Source organism: Mizuhopecten yessoensis, unplaced genomic scaffold, assembly GCF_002113885.1.
Source record: "Mizuhopecten yessoensis strain PY_sf001 unplaced genomic scaffold, ASM211388v2 scaffold11173, whole genome shotgun sequence".
NCBI lineage: Eukaryota > Metazoa > Mollusca > Bivalvia > Pectinida > Pectinidae > Mizuhopecten > Mizuhopecten yessoensis.
Window position 1 is genome coordinate 2,594,628 of NW_018408916.1, and position 27,235 is coordinate 2,621,862.

The window sequence follows — 27,235 nt, forward strand, 5'->3', positions numbered from 1 at the left end:
GAACCATTACTGGTACAGGTAACTAGCCGTAAAGACTATTACTGTTAGCATTACGTCAGACACCTACCTGGTATTTAGCACAGTATAATCTTACTATGACGAACAATTACTGGTACAAGTAACTAGCCGTAAAGACTATTACTGTTAGCATTACGTCGGACCTACCTGGTATTTAGCACAGTATAATCTTACTATGACGAACCATTACTGGTACAGGTAACTAGCCGTAAAGACTATTACTGTTAGCATTACGTCAGACACCTACCTGGTATTTAGCACAGTATAATCTTACTATGGATGGTGAATGGAACTCTCCTAGAGGTTAAACTAGTGGTTACACTATTCAATCAATAAAACTTTCATTTCATCTTGTACCGGTGACATGTTTGACCTGATGCTACATTTTGTGTTGTGGTATTTGTGATTTAAACACACTGTAACCCCTCCTCAGCTTTACCTGAAGTTGCAAACTTAGATCACACTTAAAAATAACATACAGAATTTTAGTTTTAAATCGTAAATTTTATATGCAGGTAACAACAGATCTTTAAAATGCTGATTAACAATAATCATAACAAAACAATGTTACATCTTCATTAGTTTACACCTTATCTTTCAATTTCTTTCTCTTCCATTCATTATAACTTGTCTTTTAAAAAAGACGTGACGACACACTTTGTCTCTCATTAATTAACATACATGAGTTTTCAAATTTGACCAATTATATATCTGGGAATCTACAACATAATATTCCAACCCGTTGTTTACATTCTTTACTTCACCGAACCATTTATTACATATTTACAACTATTACTTCACTGAACTATAGCAATTTGATAATATCTCTTTGCAGATAAAATATATCTCTGTATATCATTAAAAAGTAAAAACATTATTGTACATGTATCAATGAAGATATGAACACAAAGGTTGGAAGAAATTCTGGTACAGTGAAACCTGTCTAAGCCAGTCACTCTGATTTGACGTTAGACAATTACTATTTTTTGTTGTTGTTGACCAAAAAAATGTCTCCTATATGCAAACTAAAAGTTTAAGTCTGAATGGAAATTTTGCACAAATTTGACCTTGACCTTCGGGTGAATTTTCACCACGACATCTTTCAAGGTATAAAATTATAAAATTTAGCATTTATTTGACCTTTGACATAGAGATGACTGTCACAGACACGTTATTACAGTGGACTACACACCTATGTATGTACTTCAAGTTCAATCATCTTATCGCTGCAATTTTGCACTCAAGGTCAACATTTGACCTTGAGTTGAAGGTCAAGGTGACCTTAGCTAATTATACTAGTGCATTGTATACCTGTGGATGATGGAGGTAAACTTTCAAGTTTCATCAGGATATCTTTGATGCTTCAAAAAATTTCCAGATAATTATATCAGAAGAACCAGCACCATTACGATATGCCTCCCTTCATTCAAAGGGGAGACAAAAAAAAATACGTTTCATGGATCTGAAATGCAGGTGGTTTGTTACAGGTTACACTGACCTACACAGTATATGTATAAGTTGAAACACTCGACAGTACAAATATACAGAGATTCCTAATCTCCCTTGCAGAAGTACATAAGACTATTAACACTCACTTTCATACTAAGCCAGACTGTATATGTAGCAGTGCAGACAGAATCAGGTCTTCGACAGTGGCCTTGAACAAAGGCCATATTTACATGTGATAACATTTTGTCTGAGGCTACTGTGCTACAAGCCCTTACATCACATTTGTCAGTAAATACATGTACATTGACTGTAGTGATCACTGACAGGTGTTTTTAGTGGTCTCTGACTGTATAACAGGATAATGTATTTCTTCATGATTCTTGATTTGGAGACCAGTATTGTCTATTCCAATTTCTTAGGAACTTGTCTTAAAGCAATAATAACCAATAGTCAATAAATATTCAACATCATTTCTAAATCTCCTTGTACTACTTTTACAGAGTTGTCCCCAGAAAACTCTGGACACTAAATTACATCATTTTTTTTTTAAATTTTAAATCACAGAAAAAACACTCATCCAAATTTTTTTCAAATTCAAATTTCAGTGCAAATATTTCTTGGTAGACTTGCTGTGAGTAATAAATTGAGGCACGAGTCCTCAACAGTAGTTAGGATTTCTTAGTCTTGTTCAACCAGCCCATCATCACACTACTCTCTGTCTTCTTCTTTTTCTTTGGCGGACTTTCTGACACCTTCACTGCTGATACTCCTTCCTTTTTAGGTTTCGACAACCAGCTCATCATCAGATTACTACTCGCAGACTTTTTCGGTTTTCTGTAATGAAATAAACTTGAAATGGTCAACAAATTCCCATGTATTAACCAATTCGCTAATACAAATCCACTGGCACACGTCAAGGTCAGCCATGCCGGAGACAAAATAACTTTTCAGAGGGACATGCATGCCAGAGTTACATGTCAAATATTTTCAGTGTAGTTCATTGACAGAATTTGTTCATATCAGTGTTTTATATCAGAGCTATAAAAGCATCAATCCATAAAGGACTCGTGATCATGAAAGCTCCTTGTAAAGACACCTGTCGATAAACAATCCGTCTGATATATTAGTGTATCAGAATGTATGGAAGTACTAAAGAAGAAACTATATCCCTGTGTTTACTTTACAAAGTCAGTCTGACATTTGTCTTGTCTCCCTGTGTTTACTTTACAAAGTCAGTCTGACATTTGTCTCCCTGTGTTTACTTTACAAAGTCAGTTTGACATTTGTCTCCCTGTGTTTACTTAAAAATGTCAGACCGACTTTGTAAAGTAAACTCAGGGAGACAAATGTCAGACTGACTTTGTAAAGTAAACACAGGGAGTCAAATGTCAAACTGACTTTTTAAAGTAAACTCAGGGATACAAATGTCAGATGGACTTTGTAAAGTAAACCCAGGGAGACAAATGTCAAACTTACTTTGTAAAGTAAACTCACGGAGACAAATGTCAGACCGACTGTATAGAACCCGTCGATCTCAAGTAAGTAAACTCATGGAGATGAATGTCAGACAGACTTTGTAAAGTAAACCCAGGGAGACAAATGTCAGACTGACTTAATAAAGTAAACTCAGGGAGACAAATGTCAGACTGACTTTGTAAATTAAACTCAGGGAGACAAATGTCAGACTGACTTAATGAAGTAAATTCAGGGAGACAAATGTCAGACTGACTTTGTAAAGTAAACACAGGGAGACAAATGTCAGACTGACTTAATAAAATAAACTCAGGGAGACAAATGTCAGAATGACTTAATAAAGTAAACTCAGGGAGACAAATATAAGTCTGACATTCGTCTCCGTGAGTTTACTTTACAAAGTCTGTCTGACATTCATCTCCATGAGTTTACTTACTTGAGATCGACGGGTTCTATACAGTCGGTCTGACATTCGTCTCCGTGAGTTTACTGACTTGAGATTGACGGGTTCTATACAGTCTGTCTGACATTCGTCTACGTGAGTTTACTTACTTGAGATCGACGGGTTCTATACAGTCGGTCTGACATTCGTCTACGTGAGTTTACTTACTTGAGATCGACGGGTTCTATACAGTCGGTCTGACATTTGTCTCCGTGAGTTAACTTACTTGAGATCGACCGGTTCTATACAGTCGGTCTGACATTCGTCTACGTGAGTTTACTTACTTGAGATCGACCGGTTCTATACAGTCGGTCTGACATTTGTCTCCGTGAGTTTACTTACTTGAGATCGACCGGTTCTATACAGTCGGTCTGACGTTTGTCTCCGTGAGTTTACTTACTTGAGATCGATGGGTTCTATACAGTCGGGTGTATTATTGCATGATTTGTTGACAACAGTGGATACAGGGTGTAGCTGGATGCATTCCACAGGACGGATATTCTTCACAGCCTGAAACAAGGGTCAGAGTTCAATAAAGGCCCATCAGAATTTAGTCTAAATAACAAAGTTGCACTTGAATTTTTCATTTTAAATGATATTTTTTCAGGTACAAATTGCAGATGTGTAGTATATCCTCGTGACCATAATCAGAAAAGAAATCTTTCATATGTGCCGTACATTAACTCATTCGCCCCTGAAGAAACATTTGAACTCCTCCATTTCAAAGGTTGGAATAGTTTATTATGAAATTTCAGGGGTGAATGAGTTAATTTTTACAGGATGTCAAAGTTGCTACTTCGAACAACATGCAATGAAATATGGGGATTTCCCTGACTGTGGTACCAACATTTAGACTATTGAACTAATTTGTTCATCATTAAAGAAGCATAAAACATATTCTCAAAAAGCGGTACAGGTATGCGCTGTAACAAAAAATAAAAATACAATAAGACCAAACAGTTAACAAAGATATGATATACTAATAGTCTGATCACCATAACCCGTAGCCGAGACAGTTAAAGGTCTTGTTTGGTAAAGCCCCCCCCCCCCCCCCAAATCACGAACCATGCAAACAGATGTTTTAGAAGATAAAACACAGATCAATAAATGTTATAAATATATTGAAACAAGATCTGGAAAACTATTTATGGAAAACGAAATCAATACAACAGAAAAAAGACCTGAACCTTTTTTCTTCTAGCATCTGATACACTAGTTAATATAATGATAACGAAATATTGTAGGCCAGAGTGTTTCTAGTATATACCTACTCATCATAGCGATCCACATTTCTACTTTCTGTTTTAGCGTAACGAGTTCCGCGTCTTCACAGAAACAAATAAGCTGATCTTACATACTGCTTCATCAATACCAACCCCCCCAAAAAAACCTTTCACAATAGAAAATTCAAAACAAACATGTTAGACATACTCGAATGATTTACAAGCACGTTTAGGACTGCCTTATATTACCACAGCGCGGCGTGTTTCCATCTTGCTACTATTAATACACACAGCCAAGGTCAAGGCCGACTTGTCCCGGAAGTGAGGCCCAGTACAGGGTAATCCACCTGGAGGCGCGGCAAAGGACTTGTATGCATATATGTATAAGGATAATGTGTACGGTAACTTTGAATGTAAGTTTGAATGTAAGAAAAAGTATTAAATAAGGCAGTGAAAAAATAAAGAAATAATAATATAATTACTAGTAAGTATGAGATAGCCCCCTTGTATGAGGACACATGATTGTGAAGATGCTGATCCCGGGGCTCCCTAACCTCGGCAGTATCCTAAATTTGCTGGGGAAGTAAAATGTTTTAAAAAAAAAAAAAAAAAAAAAAACGATGACAGGAAATCAGGACAATAGGCCAGATAAAAGTTTTATTACTCCTGTTATCTTTTAAAGTAAACAAGCAGGTAGATGTTATAAATACACGCTTATATCACTCACTGAAAAAATTCAATACAAAACGGACATTGCAATTATATATATATATATATAACTACCTATAAATAGATAATAGGAAGTTCCCATATGTACAGATCACATGGCATGCCATTTTTTTACGTACTTGAAGATCGAAGGTAAGGTATGAACAATCATAAATTTCACTGGTTATGAAAATGATTAATTGAATTCAATAGACAACCTTCTGTGATTTTATGTTAGAGCCATTAAGAAGCACAAAGACCATGTATATGTAAGTATATATATATTTAAAATTCAATAGAGAAACATACATGGAGGGCGTGTCTTTTCCCTCTTTTAATAACAACACTTCTCTCCATAAACTGTTCCAGTGAGATATTTTGTTCACGGTCGGTACCTCTCACAACATGGCACCTTCTATTCAGAATAGTCAACGGTGTGTATTAATAAGACAAGATTATGTCCCGTTCACTCAACACAATACCTGCACTAAAATAACTTTCCCCTGATTATGCCTTACTTACTTTCTTCACATGGACTGGAATTCAAGTAATTTAAAAATGTGACATCACACAAATAATGAAGCTACCATATGTTTATTTTCTATTTAAATCACATCAATATATATAATTAACACATGAATGATCTCTCAATAGTGTAGCAGAAAAAATGTCAACATCAGTAAGAAAATATGGTTGTGTGCTCTTCTTGTCATATGGTTTTAACAGAGTGATCTAGATGAATGGGAAATGGGGGCTCTGTGCCAGACCAACCCCTAGCTGATGTGAATGAAGTTTACTGAACCAGAAAAAATTCACATTCCCTGACCTACAGATATGTACTTATTAATCATCAAGAGGGTATACAAATGTATTTGTGTATTGATTTTTGTAATTTAAACATATTAAGGTTTTCCCCATATTTCATTTTAATGCATTGTATGTCTTTCAATGTTAGAAAATTGTACTGGTAATCTTGGCATCCTGATGTCCAAACTTATCTGAGGTATTCTCATGTTTTGTATCGAGATCCATTTTTGTGTATTGTATCAAATTGTTTTGTTTGCCTGTATTGTGATACACTAACATTACTTAAATTTTCAACCAGTTCTTTTTCATCAAACTCTAAAAAAGTGTAGTTATATACCCTAGGTATTTTGATTCCTTCAGTAAAGATGTGGTCCACTGAGCAGTCATACCCAAAAGTACTAGAAATTATACAAAAATATATTTTATTAGTATAAATTTACTATTATTGAAGTCTGTGACTACATAATATATATAGTACTGGGCAAATAAACAACGATTTTTAATTTCAATGGATTTTGGGGCCAAAAAGGGCCCTAACTACATATAGTCCTTCCTATAAACAGTAATTATATGGCATTCTAGGCTTTGACCTTCGTACTGTGAAATACAAATTCATTTGAGCATTACAGGTATCATGATGAATTTGTATATAGATTTTTAATCAAAATTTGTTAAGAAATAAATTTGCTGGAGTAATATGACACCGAATTTGGATGAGACTGGAGATGTTGGACAAGGGGTTACAATTGATATACCATCCAAAAAATAGCAAGGTATAATTAATTAAACTAGAACAGGATGATCCTTCTTGTTTTGTTAAAGTTGTTGATATATAATACAAGTCAAAACTGCCTAGGTATATAAGTATTATAATAAGGCAAGGGTATAAAGCCAACGCCGTGGTTTTCTTAATGGTGGAATAATTTGGTACTTTGCTCCTCGTCTGGATACAAGAAAGTATGCAGGGGATTGAGTAACAAGAGGCCCAGAGAGCCTGTATCACTCACCTGGATAATAAAGCAACCATGGGATTATTCTTATTTCATAAAATCCCTCCAATGGTGGAGAAGAAGAAAGATTTTAAAGATTTAAACCTCTGATTTCCCTATTTGGCCCCGCAACTCTCAGCCCCCAGGGGGTCCAAACCCACCGTTTATACAAAATTTAGTCCCCTTTTCCTAAGTATGCTCCAGATTATATTGGGATAAAATCCCTTAATTCCTATGGTAGAAGAATTATTTCAAAAGTATAACCTCTATTTCCCCTATTGGACCCCACCTCTCTGCCCCAAGGTGGGGGGGCCACACACATCGTTTATACAAAATTTAGTCCTCCTTGCCAAAGGATGCTCCAGACCAAATTAGGATAAAATCCCTTTATCCCTAAGATAGAAGAAGAATTTTGAAGGTTTTACCTCTATGTCCCCTATTGGGGCCACCCTTCTGCCCCCAGGGGGGCCACACCCACCGTTTGATGCTCCATACCAAATTAGGATAAAATCCTGTAATCCTTACGGTAGAAGAAGGATTTTAAAGGTTTGGGTCCCTCAACTCTGCCCCCAGGGGGTCCACCCCCACCGTTTATACAACATTGAGTCCCCTTGACCCAACAATGCTCCAGACCAAATTGGGATGAAATCCCTTAATCCCTATGGTAGAAGAAGGATTTAAAAGCTTTTACCTGTATTTCTCCTATTAGGCCCACCCTTCTGCCCCCAGGGGGGCCACACCCACCGTTTGATGCTCCAGACCAAATTAGGATAAAATCCCGTAATCCTTACGGTAGAAAAAGGATTTTAAAGGTTTGGGTCCCTCAACTCTGCCCCCAGGGGGTCCACCCCCACCGTTTATACAACATTGAGTCCCCTTGACCCAACAATGCTCCAGACCAAATTGGGATGAAATCCCTTAATCCCTATGGTAGAAGAAGGATTTAAAAGCTTTTACCTCTATTTCTCCTATTGGACCCCACTTCTCTGCCCCCAGGGGGGCCACACCCACCTTTTATACAAAATTGAGTCCCCTTGGTCTAAGGATGCTCCAGATCAAACTAGGATAACATTCCTTAATCCCTACGGTAGGGTAAGAATTTTTAAAGGTTTTTACCTCTATTTTCCTTATTGGGCCCCTACCCTCTGCCCCCAGGGGGGCCACACCTACCGTTTATACAAAATTGAGTCCCCTTGACCCAACAATGCTCCAGACCAAATTGGGATGAAATCCCTTAATCCCTATGGTAGAAGAAGGATTTAAAAGCTTTTACCTCTATTTCTCCTATTGGACCCCACTTCTCTGCCCCCAGGGGGGCCACACCCACCTTTTATACAAAATTGAGTCCCCTTGGTCTAAGGATGCTCCAGATCAAATTAGGATAACATTCCTTAATCCCTACGGTAGGGTAAGAATTTTTAAAGGTTTTTACCTCTATTTTCCTTATTGGGCCCCACCCCTCTGCCCCCAGGGGGGCCACACCTACCGTTTATACAAAATTGAGTCCCCTTTGCCCAAGGATGCTCCAGATCAAATAAGGATAAAATCCCTTTATCCCTACGGTAGAGTAAGAATTTTAAAGGTTTTTACCTCTATTTTCCCTATTGGGCCCCACCCCTCTGCCCCCAGAGGGGCCACACCCACTGTTTATACAAAATTGTGTCCTCTACCCCCAAGGATGCTCCAGACTAAATTAGGATAAAATCCCTTAATTCCTAGAGTAGAAGATGGATTTTAAAGGTTTTTACCTCTATTTTCCCTATTGGGCCCCACCCCTCTGCCCCCAGGGGGGCCACACCTACCATTTATACAACACTGAGTCCCCTTGACCCAACAATGCTCCAGACCAAATTGGGATGAAATCCCTTAATCCCTATGGTAGAAGAAGGATTTAAAAGCTGCTTTTACCTCTAATTCTCCTTTTGGACCCCACTTCTCTGCCCCCAGGGGGGCCACACCCACCTTTTATACAAAATTGAGTCCCCTTGGTCCAAGGATGCTCCAGATCAAATTAGGATAACATTCCTTAATCCCTACGGTAGGGTAAGAATTTTAAGGTTTTTACCTCTATTTTCCCTATTGGGCCCCACCCCTCTGCCCCCTGGGGGGCCACACCTACCGTTTATACAAAATTGAGTCCCCTTTGCCCAAGGATGCTCCAGATCAAATAAGGATAAAATCCCTTTATCCCTACGGTAGGGTAAGAATTTTAAGGTTTTAACCTCTATTTTACCTATTGGGCCCCACCCCTCTGCCCCCAGGGGGGCCACACCCACTGTTTATACAAAATTGTGTCCTCTACCCCCAAGGATGCTCCAGACTAAATTAGGATAAAATCTCTTAATTCCTACAACAGAAGATGGATTTTAAAGGTTTTACCTCTATTTCCCCTATCAGGCCTCCCTCTCTATTCCCAGGGGGGGGGGGGGGGGCCACACCTACCACTTATACAAAATTGAGTCCCCTTGGCCTAAAGATGCTCCAGACCAAATTTAGTCTAAATCTACTGGGCCGTTCAGGACAAGTAGTGTTTAAAGGAAAAGTTGACGGACGGGCAGGTGAGCTAAAAATGAGTACATCAGAAAGCATTATAATTGTGCATATCTCTTTTTAATAGATAATTTGAGATACCGGAGGATTCCAGCACCTCAGCACATGCAACAAGGATGGAGAAGAGACTCAACATTCTGAGAGTAGATGGCCTGCAAGAACATCAGGAAAAACAGACATTTGACCGAAAAGTACAACAGAAAATTGTATTTATAGTATACGGAAATCATGTGGAAGAAATAGAAAATGCAGAAGAAATCCAGAAAACTTTAACACAGAAGAACTATAAATCCACTCTATCTTCTGGTAACAAACCAAGTGAAGTTTTCGTAACCATCAATGATGCAATTGAAACATCTTCTTATAAAGTTACAGTATTGGTGTTTCCTCATCTACAAACAACACTTGTGCTGCGTAAGCTAATAGTATACCCGTTACTTGAAAATGATATGTGCAGAGTTATAATGGTAAAAATATCACTGTTAAATAAAGTTCCAGAATACGCCAAACCTTTACGTACTTTAGATCTGGCCCAAGACAATCTAAAATGGTGGCCACAGTTACGAAAATTAATTGGTCGATGTGCCGGAGAAATGAGAGCTGTTGTTGCCAGAGTTCACAGTTCTCAGCAACTGAAAGAGTTCAATAATATTTTGGATCGGCTTGATTTGGAAATCTCACATGCATCACTTGAAAATCAAATGTATGCAAGAGGGCTGGCAAGAAAACAGCTCTGTGTTACCAAATCTACAAGATTAATCTCGAAAGTGAAAAGGAAACACCAGTGTCATGCCAGCAATCCCATATTGGTTCGATTTAGGAATGAAACCAACATCAGCCAGCAAGGCAAAACTAGAACACAGCATGCCGAGATTCCAACACTGGAACATACTCAGGAAAACTTACCACGGGCATGTACAGAAAATCTTCCATATGGGAAAGATGCACATGTCTTCGTCATTGATGGACACACAGAGGAGGAGAAAAGGCTAGCTAAAAAGATGACTACGATGTTACAGCTTCATGGTATTATATGCATCAGCCGTGATGAACTCCAAACCACGGAGGATCTGTTACAGGCCATGATGACTTCCGTTAAAAGGTCTGTGGTAACCATCATCCTGAACTTCACTAAATTGTCTGGCATTTCATCCATTGTAGCGGACTACGCATTTCATCCTGATCGCTTTGACAAGAAGGCAGTAGTAATTCCTGTAATATTTTCCAGAAAAGAACAAAAAGAAGAAAAAAATCTGGAAAGTTCCAGCCCAACAAAAGACATGAAAGACGTGATGAGACCAGACAAAAGTCCGCTGGAGAAGAGACGAGAGCGACAACTGGACCTCACAACAGGCCAAGGTGTGCTGATGGAGGACGAGGATTGGCAAAACAAAGTTCTTGGTTACATCCAGGAGGTTCAACGACGGCAATGCCTCAAAATCGCACCCGAGCAAAAACACGCAGAGAAATGTAGAATTCAGCATGTTGTAGATGACCTACAGTTGGTCGTCAAAACACCATCATACCGAGCCAAAAAGCAGCTTTACCTCGCATGTTTGGAAAAACGACCAGATTTGTGTCGTTTTCTTTCAAGTCATAATAGATGCAGTGTACAGAGTCTACCAAACAGTGTAAGTGTTAATAACCATCAAGATAATATTCTATCAATACGGTAGAAGTAGTTGGTAATCTTAGCATTTCAAAGTATTGATAAATGTCATATCACTTGGTAAACTGCATCATTCTAGACATATGAAACTCTCAAAATTCAAACTTTACTGGAATTGTTTTTTATAATAGTAATTCTTTTTAAACCCTTCATGGCACTGAAACAGACATTGTCTGATCTCACAACAAACACCTACTGTGACATAAGAAATGGTATCTATTCTGTTCAGGGTAGCAGCTCAATGCTAACAGATACAGGAAGTGACATCAGCATCCAGAGTGAAAAAAATATACCAATGAAAACAAAGGTAAATATTGATAAAATCAGTGTTGTTTTGCATCTGTGTTGTAAATACACTAAAATAATTTAAAAATTATAAAAAAAAAATAATTATGGGCAGGGCGGTTATCTATTTTGACTGGTACAGATTTTCAAGACACTCAGTTCCTGTCAAATCCAAAACGGCTTTGGGTACTTGTTACAGCTAAAAGTTCAATATTCACAATTAATAGTACCAAGATATGATGTTATGAAACATTCACATTCATTTCATTGGACTGTGTGGTTCAACAGACTGTCATCCCTGTTTACAGGCAGAGGGTGCTGAGCAGACACCTAGGGGAAGGCCATCGTCACAGGCAGAGGGTGCTGAGCAGACACCTAGGGGAAGGCCATCGGCACAGGCAGAGGGTGCTGAGCAGACACCTAGGGGAAGGCCATCGTCACAGGCAGAGGGTGCTGAGCAGACACCTAGGAGAGGGCCATCGTCAGTTCCACTGAGTAAAAATCAAAATCCTGAAGACAACAACCACCCAAAACGATATCAAACACCTGAACCATACGCCAGTCGAGCACCTGAACCACATGCCACCCAACCTAGTCGGGTAATAATGTTCTTCTTTACAAGAAACTATTTCATGTGATGGTTGCAGGGTAATACAGATTTCTTGTGAGCTCAAATGTAACATGGCAAAGTATTGCAAGGCAATCCATATACCCACACCGGTAATGATTTCTATGTTTAACAAACAGTACACTTATGTCAGGATGTACCTACTGTTATGAAAGTAACCCGATACATACTTCTTGCACTCCACCATCCCAATATGTCTTTGTACACCAAATCTGGATACTTCAGGTGAAATAGTATAGAAGATATGCCCCAGACAAACATTTTCAAAAGTAAGGGTTAAAGGTCAAGTCATAGGTCACAGTTACCTAATTCTTGCACTCTGCCATCCAAAGATGTCCTTGTATGCCAAATCTGGATACTCCAGGTGAAAAAGTACAGAAGACAAGCCCCGGACAAACTTTTTCAAAATTGAAGGTCATAGGTCAAGTCATAGGTCATAGTAACCTGCTTCTTGCACTCTGCCATCCCAAGATGTCCTTGTACACCAAATATGGCCTGGTTACTCCTCCAGGTGAAACAGTACAGAAGATATGCCCCGGACAAACTTTTCTAAAACTTAAGGTCAAAGGTCAAAGGTCAAGTCATAGGTCCGAGTTACCTAATTCTTGCAAGTTGTAGATGACCTACAGTTGGTTGTCAAAACACCATCATACCGAGCCAAAAAGCAGCTTTACCTCGCATGTTTGGACTTTCAAGTCATAAGGGAGGCAGTGTACAGAGTCTACCAAACAGTGTAAGTGTTAATGAACACCAAGAAAACATAGTAGAAATAGTTGGTAATCTTAGCATGACTTGGTAAACTTTCAAGAAATGTTGTCAAACAAGGTCATTCTAGACATATGAAACTCCCAAAATTCAAACCTTACTGGGACTGTTGTTATAAGAAATGGTATCTATTCTGTTCAGGGTAGCAGCTCATTGTTAACAGCGAGTGACATTAACATCCACAGTGAAGAAAATGAACATATGAAAACAAAGGTGAGTATTGATATAATCAGTGTTGTTTTGCATCCGTGTTTGTAAATACACTAAAATAATTTCATGACAAGCTATATCTAGATTATTTCTTTTCTTTGGTCTTCGAAATGTTTATAGATTTTGGGATGTTGAACTGTTTCATTCTTTTTCTTTGTTGATAGGGGGGCTGTAATGGGCAGTTATCTATTTTTACTGGTACATATTTTCAAGACTGTTCCTGTCAAATCCAGAACGTCTTTGGATACTTGTTACAGCTCTAGAAATATTCCATTAAATATACACAGAAAAACTCAAATTTTAATAATCACAATTAATAGTACCAAGATTTGATGTTACGAAACATTCACATTCACTTAATTGGACTGTGTTATACAACAGACTGTCATCCCTGTTTACAGGCAGAGGGTGCTGAGCAGACACCTAGGAGAAGGCCATCGTCAGTTCCACTGAGTAAAAATCAAAATCCTGAAGACAACAACCACCCAAAACGATGTCAAACACCTGAACCATACGCCAGTCGAGCACCTGAACCACAGGCCACCCAATCTAGTCGGGTAATAATTTACTTACTTTACACAACAGTATTTCGTATGATGGCTGCAGGGTTTTAGATATTTCTTGAGCTCAAATGTTAAGAATTATGGCACCCTTTTGTTTGTGGGATGATGGTTATGAGGAGCTTCTTCAGAAAAATATCAATCATGCATACAATATCAGCTTTTCTTTTTGGACTTTTTATTTATTTGCTTTAAAGATTAAAAGTTCTCAGCTTTTGGTCCTACATAATTCATCCCTCTCTAGCATCTAATGCACAGATATAAATGTTACCTTTCTGCAGAAAGAATTGATACCCGGATGGGAACATGAATGCAGAATTGTTGATCAGTTGAAGAAAACATAATATTTTTATATTATTCCTTTTCTGGTTTTGGAAAAATTAATAGCCAACTGCAAAGTTAAGGTCCCCCATCATCTGCCATCTAATTTCAGTATTGCAACTCTCAACATTGTTTTCACATAATGCTGTCTAAAAGGAGAAGAAACAGACACCTGATGTGCTGTACCTTGGTTTCTTTCCTGACGGTACATCAAACCGATCCATCTATCCTGGCCGAATCACGGCCGATCTAGTACAGAGTACTTGTTGTTATACGATACGCCTAGATCATACTCATAACTCGAGGACTTTTATGGGGTTAATGTGAAAGGTTTTTGAAGTGCACTTAGCATTTTAGGAAGTTTGTTAGAACTGTTCAGTTTTTCTGACTCCTGCATGTCCCTTTTCTAAAATGTCCATCATTGTCACTTATAACTATTTTTGTCGTGATGATTCTTCTCAATACTTTCAATGACACTGTCTATAAATCAGGATAATGATCCCTTGGCTCATCCTTGAGGACGTTCTCCTACCTTCCCAGTGTAGAAGAGATTTTAGATTGTGTCTGTCAATCCTGTGTCTGGTTTTAGCATTTCAGCTATCAGTATTGTACACACGTAATAGAGACAGATCTTGCCTATACGGTAATCTCTCATCTCTTCTACCTCTCCTCCTGCCTATGACTAAGGACACCAGTTCATATTTACACCATCACATGTACAGTGATTGAAGGAGCAGGATAAAGGATAGCAGGCCAATGGATAGAGGAATGAATGAACAGACTGATGGAAATATACTTGAGATGGAAAATAATGGAAACAAGGAACATAAGTATAGCAAGTTTGGTGAACATAGGTATAAAATAGCAAGGAAGTTATGCTCTGGACAAACTTTGGTATACCGGTATATAAAATGTGAACAAAGGGACATAACTCTGTACTTAGTTAAATATGAGATCCAACTTCAGTACCTTACATGATATAAAAGTATAGCAAGATTGGTGAATGTAAGTGAAATGGGAAGGAATTTGAAGTTATGTTCTGAAGAAACATTGGTGAACAAGGGACCTGAACTGTGTATAATGGGGCACAAGACCCAATTGCAATACAAAACATGAAGCAACACCTTTCTAAGACACATAAGTGAAGCAAGTGTGGTGCCCTTAGGTGATATCACAAGGAAGTTTTGCTGCAGACAAAGTCTTGTTGTTGCCAAGCCAGTCAGGCTCCATACCATAATATGTCCAGTCATGTATAGATATTGATAAGCAATCATATAAAAAGTCAGTTAAAAGTTAAAATGTAAGACCTGTTTTACCCTACTTTACACAACAGTTTTTTATCATTTGCCAATCTAGAAGATGCCGGTGCCAGTAAACATTTGGGGTCAGACACTGTAGTGAAGATGTACCCACACGTTGGTTATACTGCCTTAAGTTCAAGGGTGTGAGGCATGAACGGCAGATGCCACATTTGTTGTTGCTTTTTAACCAAACAATACTCATACACTGGATTTGTATGACAATCGGCAGATTATGGTTTCAATTCTCTCATCATTCAGCAGGGCAGATGCCATCTTGGTACTGATTTCAGTCAGTGTACCAGCAATGCTTTTAGTACTGCAATACTAGAGTAGCATTGATTATATGCCTGAATAGTATCAATATGTCATTATAACGTGCGATGGTAGTGCGATGCTTGGTTGTTTTGGATATATCTCATCTTGACACAAGCTAAGGTCATTTGATAAGAGTGCCTGCTGAATACAGGGCAACTCCATGCTGATTCTAAAGTGATATCCCACTGAAATGTTACAACTTGGACATGATAGCATTATCATCATAATCATCATGAGTTTGAAGTGTTAATTGCTAGGGAACATGTTACAGGCTGTGAATTTAAGACTTTCATTGATAAAGTTACAGTTTCAAATGAAGACCATCAACTGAAGAGCTCCAAAGCTTGAGATGTAAACCTTAAACTATATCTTTCTGAATGTATAATTCTGTTTTTGATTCAGAAGTGATCAATCTTTCTGAGTTGGGATTCAACATGAATATTTATAATTGTATAGAGGAAGATGATTCTGCAGTGCTGTGGCTATTCCAACAGAAGTCAGTGAAGTGACTTGGAGACAATGCCAGCTTTCCATTGGTAGCTCTCATACACGAATCAAAAGGACTTCCTGTGGTTCATCATTTTGTTTTCCAACATTATTGTTGGCATTTTCGTCAAAGAAGATGTTAGTGGGTTGTGCACACCTTCCTCTTAACTAATGATGGGCGAATAACACAATCAACTTTATTGATTCACATATCAGATAGCCCAGTATAATGACTGTAGCTTTGTTCATGGATAAACATCATATGAGGTTTTATTTGAGTCTTTTTGAACTCAAACTGATTCGCGAATTCTGTTGTATATAAATAGATTGAGTTACGGGAGGAAATGCCCAATGGGCCTGCATCGCTCAACTGGTATAAATCTCACACTTGTGACCTTAAAAGTGGACTAAAATAAAGCTAAAGGCAAAATATCGTTGTCTTGACTCAAAGTCATTCAAAAGAACATATTAAAAGATTTAAACACATTCTATTTGACAAACTTTATATCCCTTTATCCCAGAACACAACTTGCCAAACATCAACACCCTAGACCTTTTGTTTATTGAAAAGATGATTTTTAAGGTTTATACACCTGATGTGATCTTGAAAGAATGTCAAGGTCATTCACATGAACAAACTTCTAAAACTTTAGCCTTATTTTTACTTAGGAAAAGTCTTTTTAAGTTTTTGACATATCTGACCCCTGTGACCTTGAATATGGGTCAAGGTAATTAATGTTAAAAACTTGGTAGCCTTTCATGCCAGTATGTTATTAGCCAAATATCATCACCCTTGACCTTTTGGTTATTCAGAAGACTTTTAAAGATTTCACCATATTTGACCAAATATCATCATCCTGGACCTTTTTGCTATTCAGAAGTTGTTCAATTTTTTTTTTAAGACAATTGACCCCTGTGACCTTGAATATGAATGAAGGTCATTCATTTGAACAAACTTGGTAGCCCTTCATCCCAGTTTGCTTCTGGCCAAACATCATCATTCTAGGCCCAGTTTGCTTCTGGCCAAACATCATCACCCTAGGCCTTTTGGTTATTAAGAAGAAGTTGTTTAAAGTAAAATCTTGATGCCGGACGCCTGACGGACGACAAACGCCGCACCACAGGTTAACAGTTAGATCCATTACCTTTTATATCTTACAAGGCTGACAGACACATTAAGTATCTTTAATCAATCCTAATTTGGTAAGCCTTCTATCCAGCCAGTGATGTAGGGAACTTTCCTGTACAACGGTGCCTGTGATCCAGTCCCCTTATAATCAACTACTACTGCTGGCCATGGAAGTAGACAGATTATCTAGGATTCACAGCAAATTAAATTCCATAAAAAAATATTAAACACAGGAATTTACCTTAAGCAGTGGTACATCTCCAAAGTCTAGCCATTCATTGATTTCTGCCTCGGACGTCAGGATTGCCTGTTGGGTACAAATAAATTTCCAAAATAAATATAAACATGTTCTTAACATAATGGCCTTAAAAACTTTTAATGGTAATATTTCTCTGCCGCACATGAACTTGGAATTACAAACAAAAAAAACAAAAAACAAAAAGACAATCATTGTAAAACTGATCATATCTACCAGTACCAGAATTTCTTGTATAAAACATCCATTAAATGATTTTAGAAAACCTTTTCAAAGTTTTTTTTCATACAATGTAAATCATTGATATGTTATTCATTACGATCAGTAACAATTTTATCATGTTATACATTAGGTAACATACATACTGGCATTCTGTGGTGTAGCCAGTCCATGGCAGGAGAGGCGGCCACTGTAATCACACTGTACGTGTACAGAGGTGGTGACCCCTGCAATTCAAGATCAGACAACTCTTGTGATATTCATAACCATATAGATAGCGGCTTTTAGAAGTGTAACAAGAAGGCACAGTCACCACTATCCCCTCTGTAGAGGGTGGCACGGTAGTCTAGTGGTAGGACGCCAGGCTCGTGACCGAAGGGTTGCGGGTTCGAGTCACGTCACGGCACTGTGTTGTATCTTTGAACAAGATACTTTACTCTGCTTGTTCCAGTCTACTCAGCTGTAAATGAGTATGTGGTTGGGCAGTGCTAGAATTGTAGAATGCTAGCTGTGAGCGCCGAAATGGCAGCACCGGCTGTGATAAAGCGGTATATAAGGATCTCGAAGTATTATTATGTCATTATCATGTATATAAATCAGGAGTGGATGCCCAAGTTACAATGTAGCATATATTATACAACTGTGAAAGGTACAGGGCACTACAATACATAATACTAAACCAACGGTATGAAGCAATAGTGCAAACATGGGTATCATTTTTAATGCTTCAAAACGTCGAACATGTATACACTTATATTCTTTTTAAAAAATAATCTATGTAATTATTCTAGGTGCCTCGATATTGACAAAATAATTCTTCATGACCTAATGCAAGAATTAGACCTCATAACCAAATCACCAAATCACAAAATATTAATCGAATTCTGTAAGTGTTAACCAATTAACACTTTAATACAGTTATCCAGATATATGAACTCCGCAACTTTGGTTTAGCAACATAAAAGGAATTTTAAGGAAATCAACGAAACATGAAATTTTAGACAAATTCATTAACTGCAAATAAATCCAAACTGCACCTTTGGTGCACAGTATTGTTCATGTGCCACTTGTAGTCTACCAGATACTGACCTGACAGATTTTGTTATTGAACACTAACAGACGGACAAACCCTGTTACCATAGACAACTTTGGTGCTACTTGTAGTCTACCAGATACTGACCTGACAGATTTTGTTATTGAACACTAACAGACGGACAAACCCCGTTACCAAAGCCAACTTTGGTGCCACTTGTAGTCTACCAGATACTGACTGGACAGATTTTGTTATTGAGCACTAACAGACGGACGAACCCTGTTACCATAGACAACTTTGGTGCCACTTGTAGTCTACCAGATACTGACCTTACAGATTTTGTTATTGAACACTAACAGACGGACGAACCCTGTTACCATAGCCAACTTTGGTGCCACTTGTAGTCTACCAGATACTGACCTGACAGATTTTGTTATTGAGCACTAACAGACGGACAAACCCCGTTACCATAGCCAACTTTGGTGCCACTTGTAGTCACAAGTACCAGGCGTTATTTCCTGTCTACATATTTATACCTACATCAGGAGGCGACCAGACGTCAAACACACCTGCCATCGTAAGAAGACGTTTGCTCGGGATATTTTCACCTGGAAAATACATTACAGTGATTTTAAGGATTTTTATGTTAATAACAGAACGGAATGATTTTACTTCGATACAATTTCTAGCCTTAAAATGGGTTGTTTTACCACATAAATCTGTATGATGCTCAGAGAAAACTTTTTCTAAAGGTACCGGTGCAGAATACTGCCAATCACCTTTGCTTCAAGATAATTACTGGTAATCAATTCATCAAAGTGTTAATTTGTCATCTGAAGCAGCATCAACAAAAAACAAAATGTATCCACATGTACTCACATATGAAGACAGACAGCACTCTATTCATAAAACTAATTTACAAAATGGAAAAATTTAATTGGGAGAGAACCAACGTCATAGTTGTCCACGGTTTTAGGTAGGTAGTTACAGGAATCAAAGATGGATACCCATCAGTATTCAGTAGAACCCCCAATGGACAGTTTCTAGTTTGTTCTAGAATCGATCAACACAGTTACTGCAATGAGATAGTGAGACAAATATTACCAAACCTGTGTCATCATTTCCCTGCTTGGTGGAAATGTTCGGGCTTTTTGTATCTCCATCACCATGATCAGGAAAGTCAGAAATATCTGAGGTGAACTTCACATTTGATTCAAAGTTCACATACTGAAGCAAGTCATTGGGCTCCGTTTTTATTTCCTTTTTGATTTCACATTCTTGTTTGACATCTTTCAAATCTTGAACAGTCTTAACATCTCCCTCTTTATTCCGATCTTCAAATTCTCTGGAATCTGAAACAATGTCTGTTATTTTATCTGCTGGCTCCTCCTTCATAGCTAGCCAATCAGAATCCTCCATTTTTACTTCCTGTTTGATTTTACCATTATCCACATTCTCATCTTTTGTACCTGATGATGATCGTGGGAAATATATAAAATACGGTTGCTTTTGGTCTTTGTCTCTTTTCCATTCATAGAATCTGAAAACAAACAATTCAGGAACATTTACATCATATAAGCTAGCTTAACACTCTGAAATAAAATAAAATTTAATTGGGCGCCATTTTGAGGCACTTATCTCGCTCCTCCAGCTTTGTTACAAAAGAGACTCACGAAAAAGCGAGTTAATATGAGAAAACCAAGTTTAAAATGAAACATTGTCACCCTCTATAAATATTTGTAGTTTATGATAATTGTCTGTATTACCGTTGTAACCAACAGTCACCTAAAGCTGATCAGGAAGTTTGGAAGATAGGGACCAACTTTTACTCAGAAAAATCTACGCCCCTGTCCTGTGTTAGAACGCAACCAGTAAGTATTATCTTCATTGTTTCAGTGGATTTTCGTGTGTTTCTTACCGGTTCAGATGCTTCCATGGGGTTTCTGATAAAAATAGCTATCACACAATCTTCGTTTTCATTCGATTACCCAATGAGGTCAGACTAAATATGTGTGCATGTACCTTCTATAACCGCGAGTACCGCAGGGCGGAACAATATACACCTGTCGAATGCCATATAGTGTTATATACTTTCTAACATTGAAATAAGATCTGCATCATTCTACGAGTGGTTAGCTGACATGCTATAAAAAATGTAGAAGATAATCTCCGAATAAAAAATCAAATACTGAAATGAACAAAGGGCTTTTGCAAAAATCGTTGAATCAAAATTCTTTTAAAGAAGACACAACTTCATATCATGATTATATTGCATACCAAGTTTCAAAGAGATCCGTTGAAAAATGTAGGAGGAGATTGCCGGACAAAAATCAAATACTGAAATGAACAAAGGGCAATTACTTTTGCAATTATTGTTGAATCAAAATTCTTTTCACGGAAACACAACAACATATCATGATTATTTACCCTACTAAGTTCCAAAAAATATCCGTCAAAAAATGTAGGAGATCTCCAGACAAAAAATCAAATACTGAAATGAACGAAGGGCAATAACCTTTGCAAAAATTGTTGAATCAAAATTCTTTTAAGGGAGACACAACTTCATATCATGATTATAATGTATACGAAGTTTCAAAGAGATCAGTCGAAAAATGAAGGAGGAGATTGCCGTACAAACAAAAGTGTACGCCAGACAGCCGGCCGTACAACCCCATACCATAATACTTCCGTCAAATTTGACGGGTGTATAATAATCTTTGTTCCTGCTTCACTAACCTCACAGATATTTTAATTGAATGTAAACCCATATAATTTATGGGTGGGCATTATATATATATATAAAAAAATATCTCCAGCTTGAGCAAGGTACTAGGAATGTATTATCATATCGCTCTGAAATCTGAAGTCTAATGAGGTTGGTAAAGCAGCATTGTTGATGTTTTGATTGATACCCAAGATTTTCATGAAAAGGACAGAATACCTTGTGGAAATCACTGAATCCTGCGAAGATATGTTTCTACCATTTTAAAGACTTCGACAACCTTTTATCCTCTTAAATGAGTGAAACCCCCATATATACCAGGTTATTAAACATATCAACAACCAACTCAATGTTCAGTCTAGTACTACGGTAAGCTGCTACAGAGATACACACACCCTTACCCATCAGCTAGCACCACACATCCTTATACCCATCAGCTAGCACCCCACATCCTTACCCATCAGCAAGCACCACACACCCTTACCCATCAGCTAGAAACACATCCTTACTCATCAGCTAGCACCACACACCCTTACCCAATAGCTAGCACCACACATCCTTACCCATCAGGAAGCACCACACACCCTTACCCATCAGCTAGCGCCACACATCCTTACCCATCAGCTAGCACCCCACATCCTTACCCATCAGCAAGCACCACACCCCCTTACCCATCAGCTAGCACCACACCCTTACCCACCAGCTAGCACCACACACCCCCATACCCATCAGCTAGCACCACACATCCTTCCCCATCAGCTAGCACTACACATCCTTACCCATCAGCTAGCACCACCCACCCTTACCCACCAGCGAGCTCCACACACCCTTACCCATCAGCTAGCACCACACCTCCTTACCCATCAGTTAGCACCACACACTCTTACCTATCAGCTAGCACCACACACCCTTACCCATTAGCTAGCACCACACACCCTTCCCCATCAGGTAGCACCACACATCCTTACCCATCAGCTACCACCACACATCCTTATACCCATCAGCTAGCACCCCACATCCTTACCCATCAGCAAGCACCACACCCCCTTACCCATCAGCTAGCCCCACCCCCTTACCCATCAGCTAGCACCACACCCCCTTCCCCATCAGCTAGCACCACACATCCTTATACCCATCTGCTAGCACCACACATCCTTACCCAACAGCTAGCACCACACATCCTTACCCATCAGCTACCACCACACATCCTTATACCCATCAGCTAGCAACACACATCCTTACCCATCAGCTAGCACCACACACCATTACCCATCAGCTAGCACCACACATCCTTCCCGCTCAGCAAGCACCACATACCATTACTCATCAGCTAGCACCACACATCCTTACCACTCAGCTAGCACCACACATCATCCTTACCCATCAGCTAGCACCACACATCCTTATACCCATCTGCTAGCACCACACATCCTTACCCAACAGCTAGCACCACACATCCTTGCCCATCAGCTAGCACCACACACCCTTCCCCATCAGGTAGCACCACACATCCTTACCCATCAGCTACCACCACACATCCTTCCCCATCAGCCAGCACCACACATCCTTACCCATCAGCTAGAACCACACACCATTACCCATCAGCTAGCACCACACATCCTTAACCATCAGCTAGCACCACACACCCTTACCCAATAGCTTGCACCACACATCCTTACCCATCAGCTAGCCCCACACATCCTTAACCATCAGCTAGCACCACACACCCTTACCCAATAGCTAGCACCACACATCCTTACCCATCAGTTAGCACCACACACCCTTACCTATCAGCTAGCACCACACCCCCTTACCCATCAGCTAGCCCCACCCCCTTACCCATCAGCTAGCACCACACCCCCTTACCCATCAGCTAGCACCACACATCCTTATTCATCAGCTAGCACCACACACCCTTACCCATCAGCAAGCACCACACACCCTTACCCATCAGCTAGCAACACATCCTTACTCATCAGCTAGCACCACACACCCTTACCCATTAGCTAGCACCACACACCCTTACCCATCAGGTAGCACCACACATCCTTACCCATCAGCTACCACCACACATCCTTATACCCATCAGCTAACACCACACATCCTTACCCATCAGCTAGCACCCCACACCCTTACCCATCAGCTAGCTCCACACATCCTTATACCCATCAGCTAGCACCACACAGCCTTACCCATCAGCTAGCACCACACATCCTTACGCATCAGCTAGCACCACACATCCTTACCCATCAGGAAGCACCACACACCCTTACCCATCAGCTAGCCCCACACACCCTTACCCATCAGCTAGCCCCACACACCCTTACCCATCAGCTAGCACCACACATCCTTACCCATCAGCTAGCACCACACACCCTTACCAATCAACTAGCACCACACACCCTTACCCATCAGCTAGCACCACACACCCTTACCCATCAGCTAGCACCACACATCCTTACCCATCAGCTAGCACCACACATCCTTACCCATCAGCTAGCACCACACACCCTTACCCATCAGCTAGCACCACACATCCTTACCGCTCAGCAAGCACCACATACCATTACTCATCAGCTAGCACCACACATCCTTACCACTCAGCTAGCACCACACACCCTTACCTATCAGCTAGCACCACACACCCTTACCTATCAGCTAGCACCACACACCCTTACCGCTCAGCAAGCACCACATACCATTAATCATCAGCTAGCACCACACATCCTTCCCACTCAGCTAGCACCACACATCATCCTTACCCAGCAGCTAGCACCACACATCCTTCCCCATCAGCTAGCACCACTCACCCTTACCCATCAGCTAGCACCACTCACCCTTCCCCATCAGCTAGCACCACACACCCTTACCGCTCAGCAAGCACCACATTCCATTACTCATCAGCTAGCACCACACATCCTTGCCCATCAGCTAGCACCACTCACCCTTCCCCATCAGCTAGCACCACACCCCCTTACCCATCAGCTAGCACCACACAGCCTTACCCATCAGCTAGCACCATACATCCTTACACATCAGCTAGCACCACACATCCTTACCACCCAGCTAGCACCACCCATCATCCTTACCCATCAGCTAGCACCATACATCCTTACACATCAGCTAGCACCACACATCCTTACCCCTCAGCTAGCACCACACATCATCCTTACCCATCAGCTAGCACCACGCTCCCTTACCCATCAGCTAGCACCACACCCTTACCCATCAGCTAGCACCTCACATCCTTACCCATCAGCTAGCACCTCACATCCTTACCCATCAGCTAGCACCACACATCCTTACCCATCAGCTAGCACCACACACCGTCTGCCTTTGTCCAGTGGCACTTTGTAGGTTCGTTTCTCCAGCATCCCTTCTGCCCGGCAGTTATTTGTCTCATAGCTGACCTTCTTGGGGTCACCTTTGTGCCAAGAGGGAACCAGTCCCCACATCATTGGCTGGATGACACGGTCAGACAGGCCCTCCAGTTCCCCCAAGTAGTGTCTACTGGACAGCAAGACAGGCCTACAGGATAAAACACTTATGTATGACAGTTTTTGCTTACACAGTTGAATAATTGGCTGAAGGGGCATTTAATCAAAACAACGTAGGTCATGATGGTGGGCTAAAAAGCAACATAACTGTTGTACACATTCTGCGGGAGAATTCCAAAATTATTCACATTATTTCAAATACTGAAAAACAGCATTGCCAGATCAAAGACTGACATACATATAATTTGGTAACCAGTTGACCTGGATGGAAGGTGTTTCGGGAAATGGAGTGTTTGGGATATATCATTTCCTTATGTGCTGAAAAAAGGAGATGGACATTTATACAAGGGGCACGAGCATGCAAACACAGTATTTTTAGAAACACATGTACATTATGAAAAACAAATTCCCGCACATAAAAGATGCAAATGGAGCTTTGATAATCGAGCCACCTTCGATTCATTCCCAGTAAAAATGGCAGGATTGTGAGATCACTGAGAGGATTTTATTACTAGTGGGGATTATCTGCTGACAAATAAAGAAAATTTAAAATTTTCAGTTTGTTTAGGTTTTTTTAATTGTTTGTTGTGTTTGTCAACATGAAACATCACCATCATACCTACATATACCTTCACTGTATCAGACAATGTTGTCAGACAACACATTATCTACTTTCTAGGTGGTAATCCTTGATATTTTTGCCATACAAGAACTTAACTGATTTGGCATCCAGAAATTACTGACAACAGATTTAGTATGTGAACAAGAGTTACCCGGTAAGTCAAACACAATGTGGTGGAATCACTTTGGTAAATGGAACTTTTGTTTGCTTCATTGTTTTTATCAATGATTACACTTATTGTTTTAAATTATTATTATGTAATCGCAAAATGTATGAAAAAAATCCAACATGAAAATTATCAAAACTGCAGGGTTACCTAGCTTATTCAAACAAGTTATATGAAAATAAGAAAGATAACTGGTTAAAACCTGTGTCTATCTCCAAATGTAAGAGATTGTAGCCATTCTGTATGGAAACTCCATAAAGGAAGGGAGATAACTTATTCCTATTTTGTCAAAACTTTCCAGGAAATCAGGGAATGTTGTTCAAAGATAAAAAGATATTTGAGAGTATCTTTATTCAATTCCCAAATTAAGAATGTTTTCACTTACCAGATAAACTTAACAGTATGCTAGTGATACCAATACTGTGCATACATTTTCCTGTTATTTTCGTGAAAAGTTTTCATGCATTTTAAGCAGGCAAACAAAGCAGGAAATTGGAATCCGAATTCATTTTAGAAATGACAAATATAACAGTTTAAACTGACAAGACTATTCACTTGATTAATGCAAGTGCTGTCTGACTCTGGAAATAATCTAACTGTCTTAGATTCAACAGAAATATGAATTTAACATATTGACATCAGCTTCAATCTTTGATCCTTTCTCAGTGAACCGTTGGGTTTGCAGTACGAAGTTAAGACATCTCGTTGTCCTCACAATTTCAGACAAAATACTACATTTTATTTAGAAACAAGTTTACAGATAGACTACAGGTACAGGTATATTGTAGTTTAATTATTTGAACATTTTATTTTGTTTCAATGATGTCATCCACTTGAATTACATGACGAGGCCCTTTTGTTGGGTGTATTTATACTTATACATTGTATTTGATAACCACAAAATGATAATACATTCTCTATAAAACGAAAACCTGTCTCAGATGAAGAAAAAGACATTATTTCTTGTAAGGACGGTACCACAAAAATAGTACAATGTATCGTGAAAATCAAACTACTTTTATAGCCTTTTGCTTTCTAGTTTTATATAAAATATCTACATATCGGTATTAAGCGAGTTGTGCCTCACAAAATATTGTATAAATGCCCGGAGTTTGGTTTGTTTGTGTTTTATGTCATATTAACAGCTGTGGTCATTTAAGGACATGCCAGGTTTTAGTGGGGAGGAAAGCCTGAGTTCCTGACCCTAACCCTAACCCTAACTATCTAACCTATGGCCAGTACCTGGCGACTGCCCCAAGTAGGCCTCGAACCCGCAACCCAGTGGTGGAGGGCTTGTGGTAGCAGAATGTCAGACGCCTTAACCACTTGGCCACCGCGGCCCCTATAAAAAGCCCTGAGCATAAATGTCTCATGGTGAATGCAAAATAATGT

General features: G+C 39.4%; 2 protein-coding genes across 3 annotated transcripts in view; one reads left to right on the plus strand and one right to left on the minus strand.

Moving 5' to 3' along the window:
• Window positions 1–508: 508 nt before the first annotated feature.
• Window positions 509–27,235, minus strand: part of LOC110467412 (embryonic stem cell-specific 5-hydroxymethylcytosine-binding protein-like) — a 29,493-nt gene continuing 2,766 nt past the window's right edge. For both annotated transcript variants that reach the window (XM_021524564.1, XM_021524565.1), the window contains exons 3-9: window positions 24,865–25,086; window positions 19,946–20,376; window positions 19,377–19,444; window positions 17,950–18,030; window positions 17,570–17,635; window positions 3,783–3,892; window positions 509–2,301 (exon numbers count right to left, since the gene is read on the minus strand). In XM_021524564.1, coding sequence (XP_021380239.1) covers window positions 2,136–2,301; window positions 3,783–3,892; window positions 17,570–17,635; window positions 17,950–18,030; window positions 19,377–19,444; window positions 19,946–20,376; window positions 24,865–25,086 — 1,144 coding nt within the window. In that variant the 3' untranslated portion in view covers window positions 509–2,135. The remainder of the gene's footprint in view (window positions 2,302–3,782; window positions 3,893–17,569; window positions 17,636–17,949; window positions 18,031–19,376; window positions 19,445–19,945; window positions 20,377–24,864; window positions 25,087–27,235) is intronic.
• Window positions 12,067–27,235, plus strand: part of LOC110467410 (serine/threonine-protein kinase N2-like) — a 60,132-nt gene continuing 44,963 nt past the window's right edge. Inside the window, exons 1-4 of the mRNA XM_021524563.1 lie at window positions 12,067–12,212; window positions 13,148–13,219; window positions 13,618–13,773; window positions 20,618–20,707. Of these exons, the coding sequence (XP_021380238.1) occupies window positions 13,208–13,219; window positions 13,618–13,773; window positions 20,618–20,707 (258 nt within the window). The 5' untranslated portion in view covers window positions 12,067–12,212; window positions 13,148–13,207. The remainder of the gene's footprint in view (window positions 12,213–13,147; window positions 13,220–13,617; window positions 13,774–20,617; window positions 20,708–27,235) is intronic.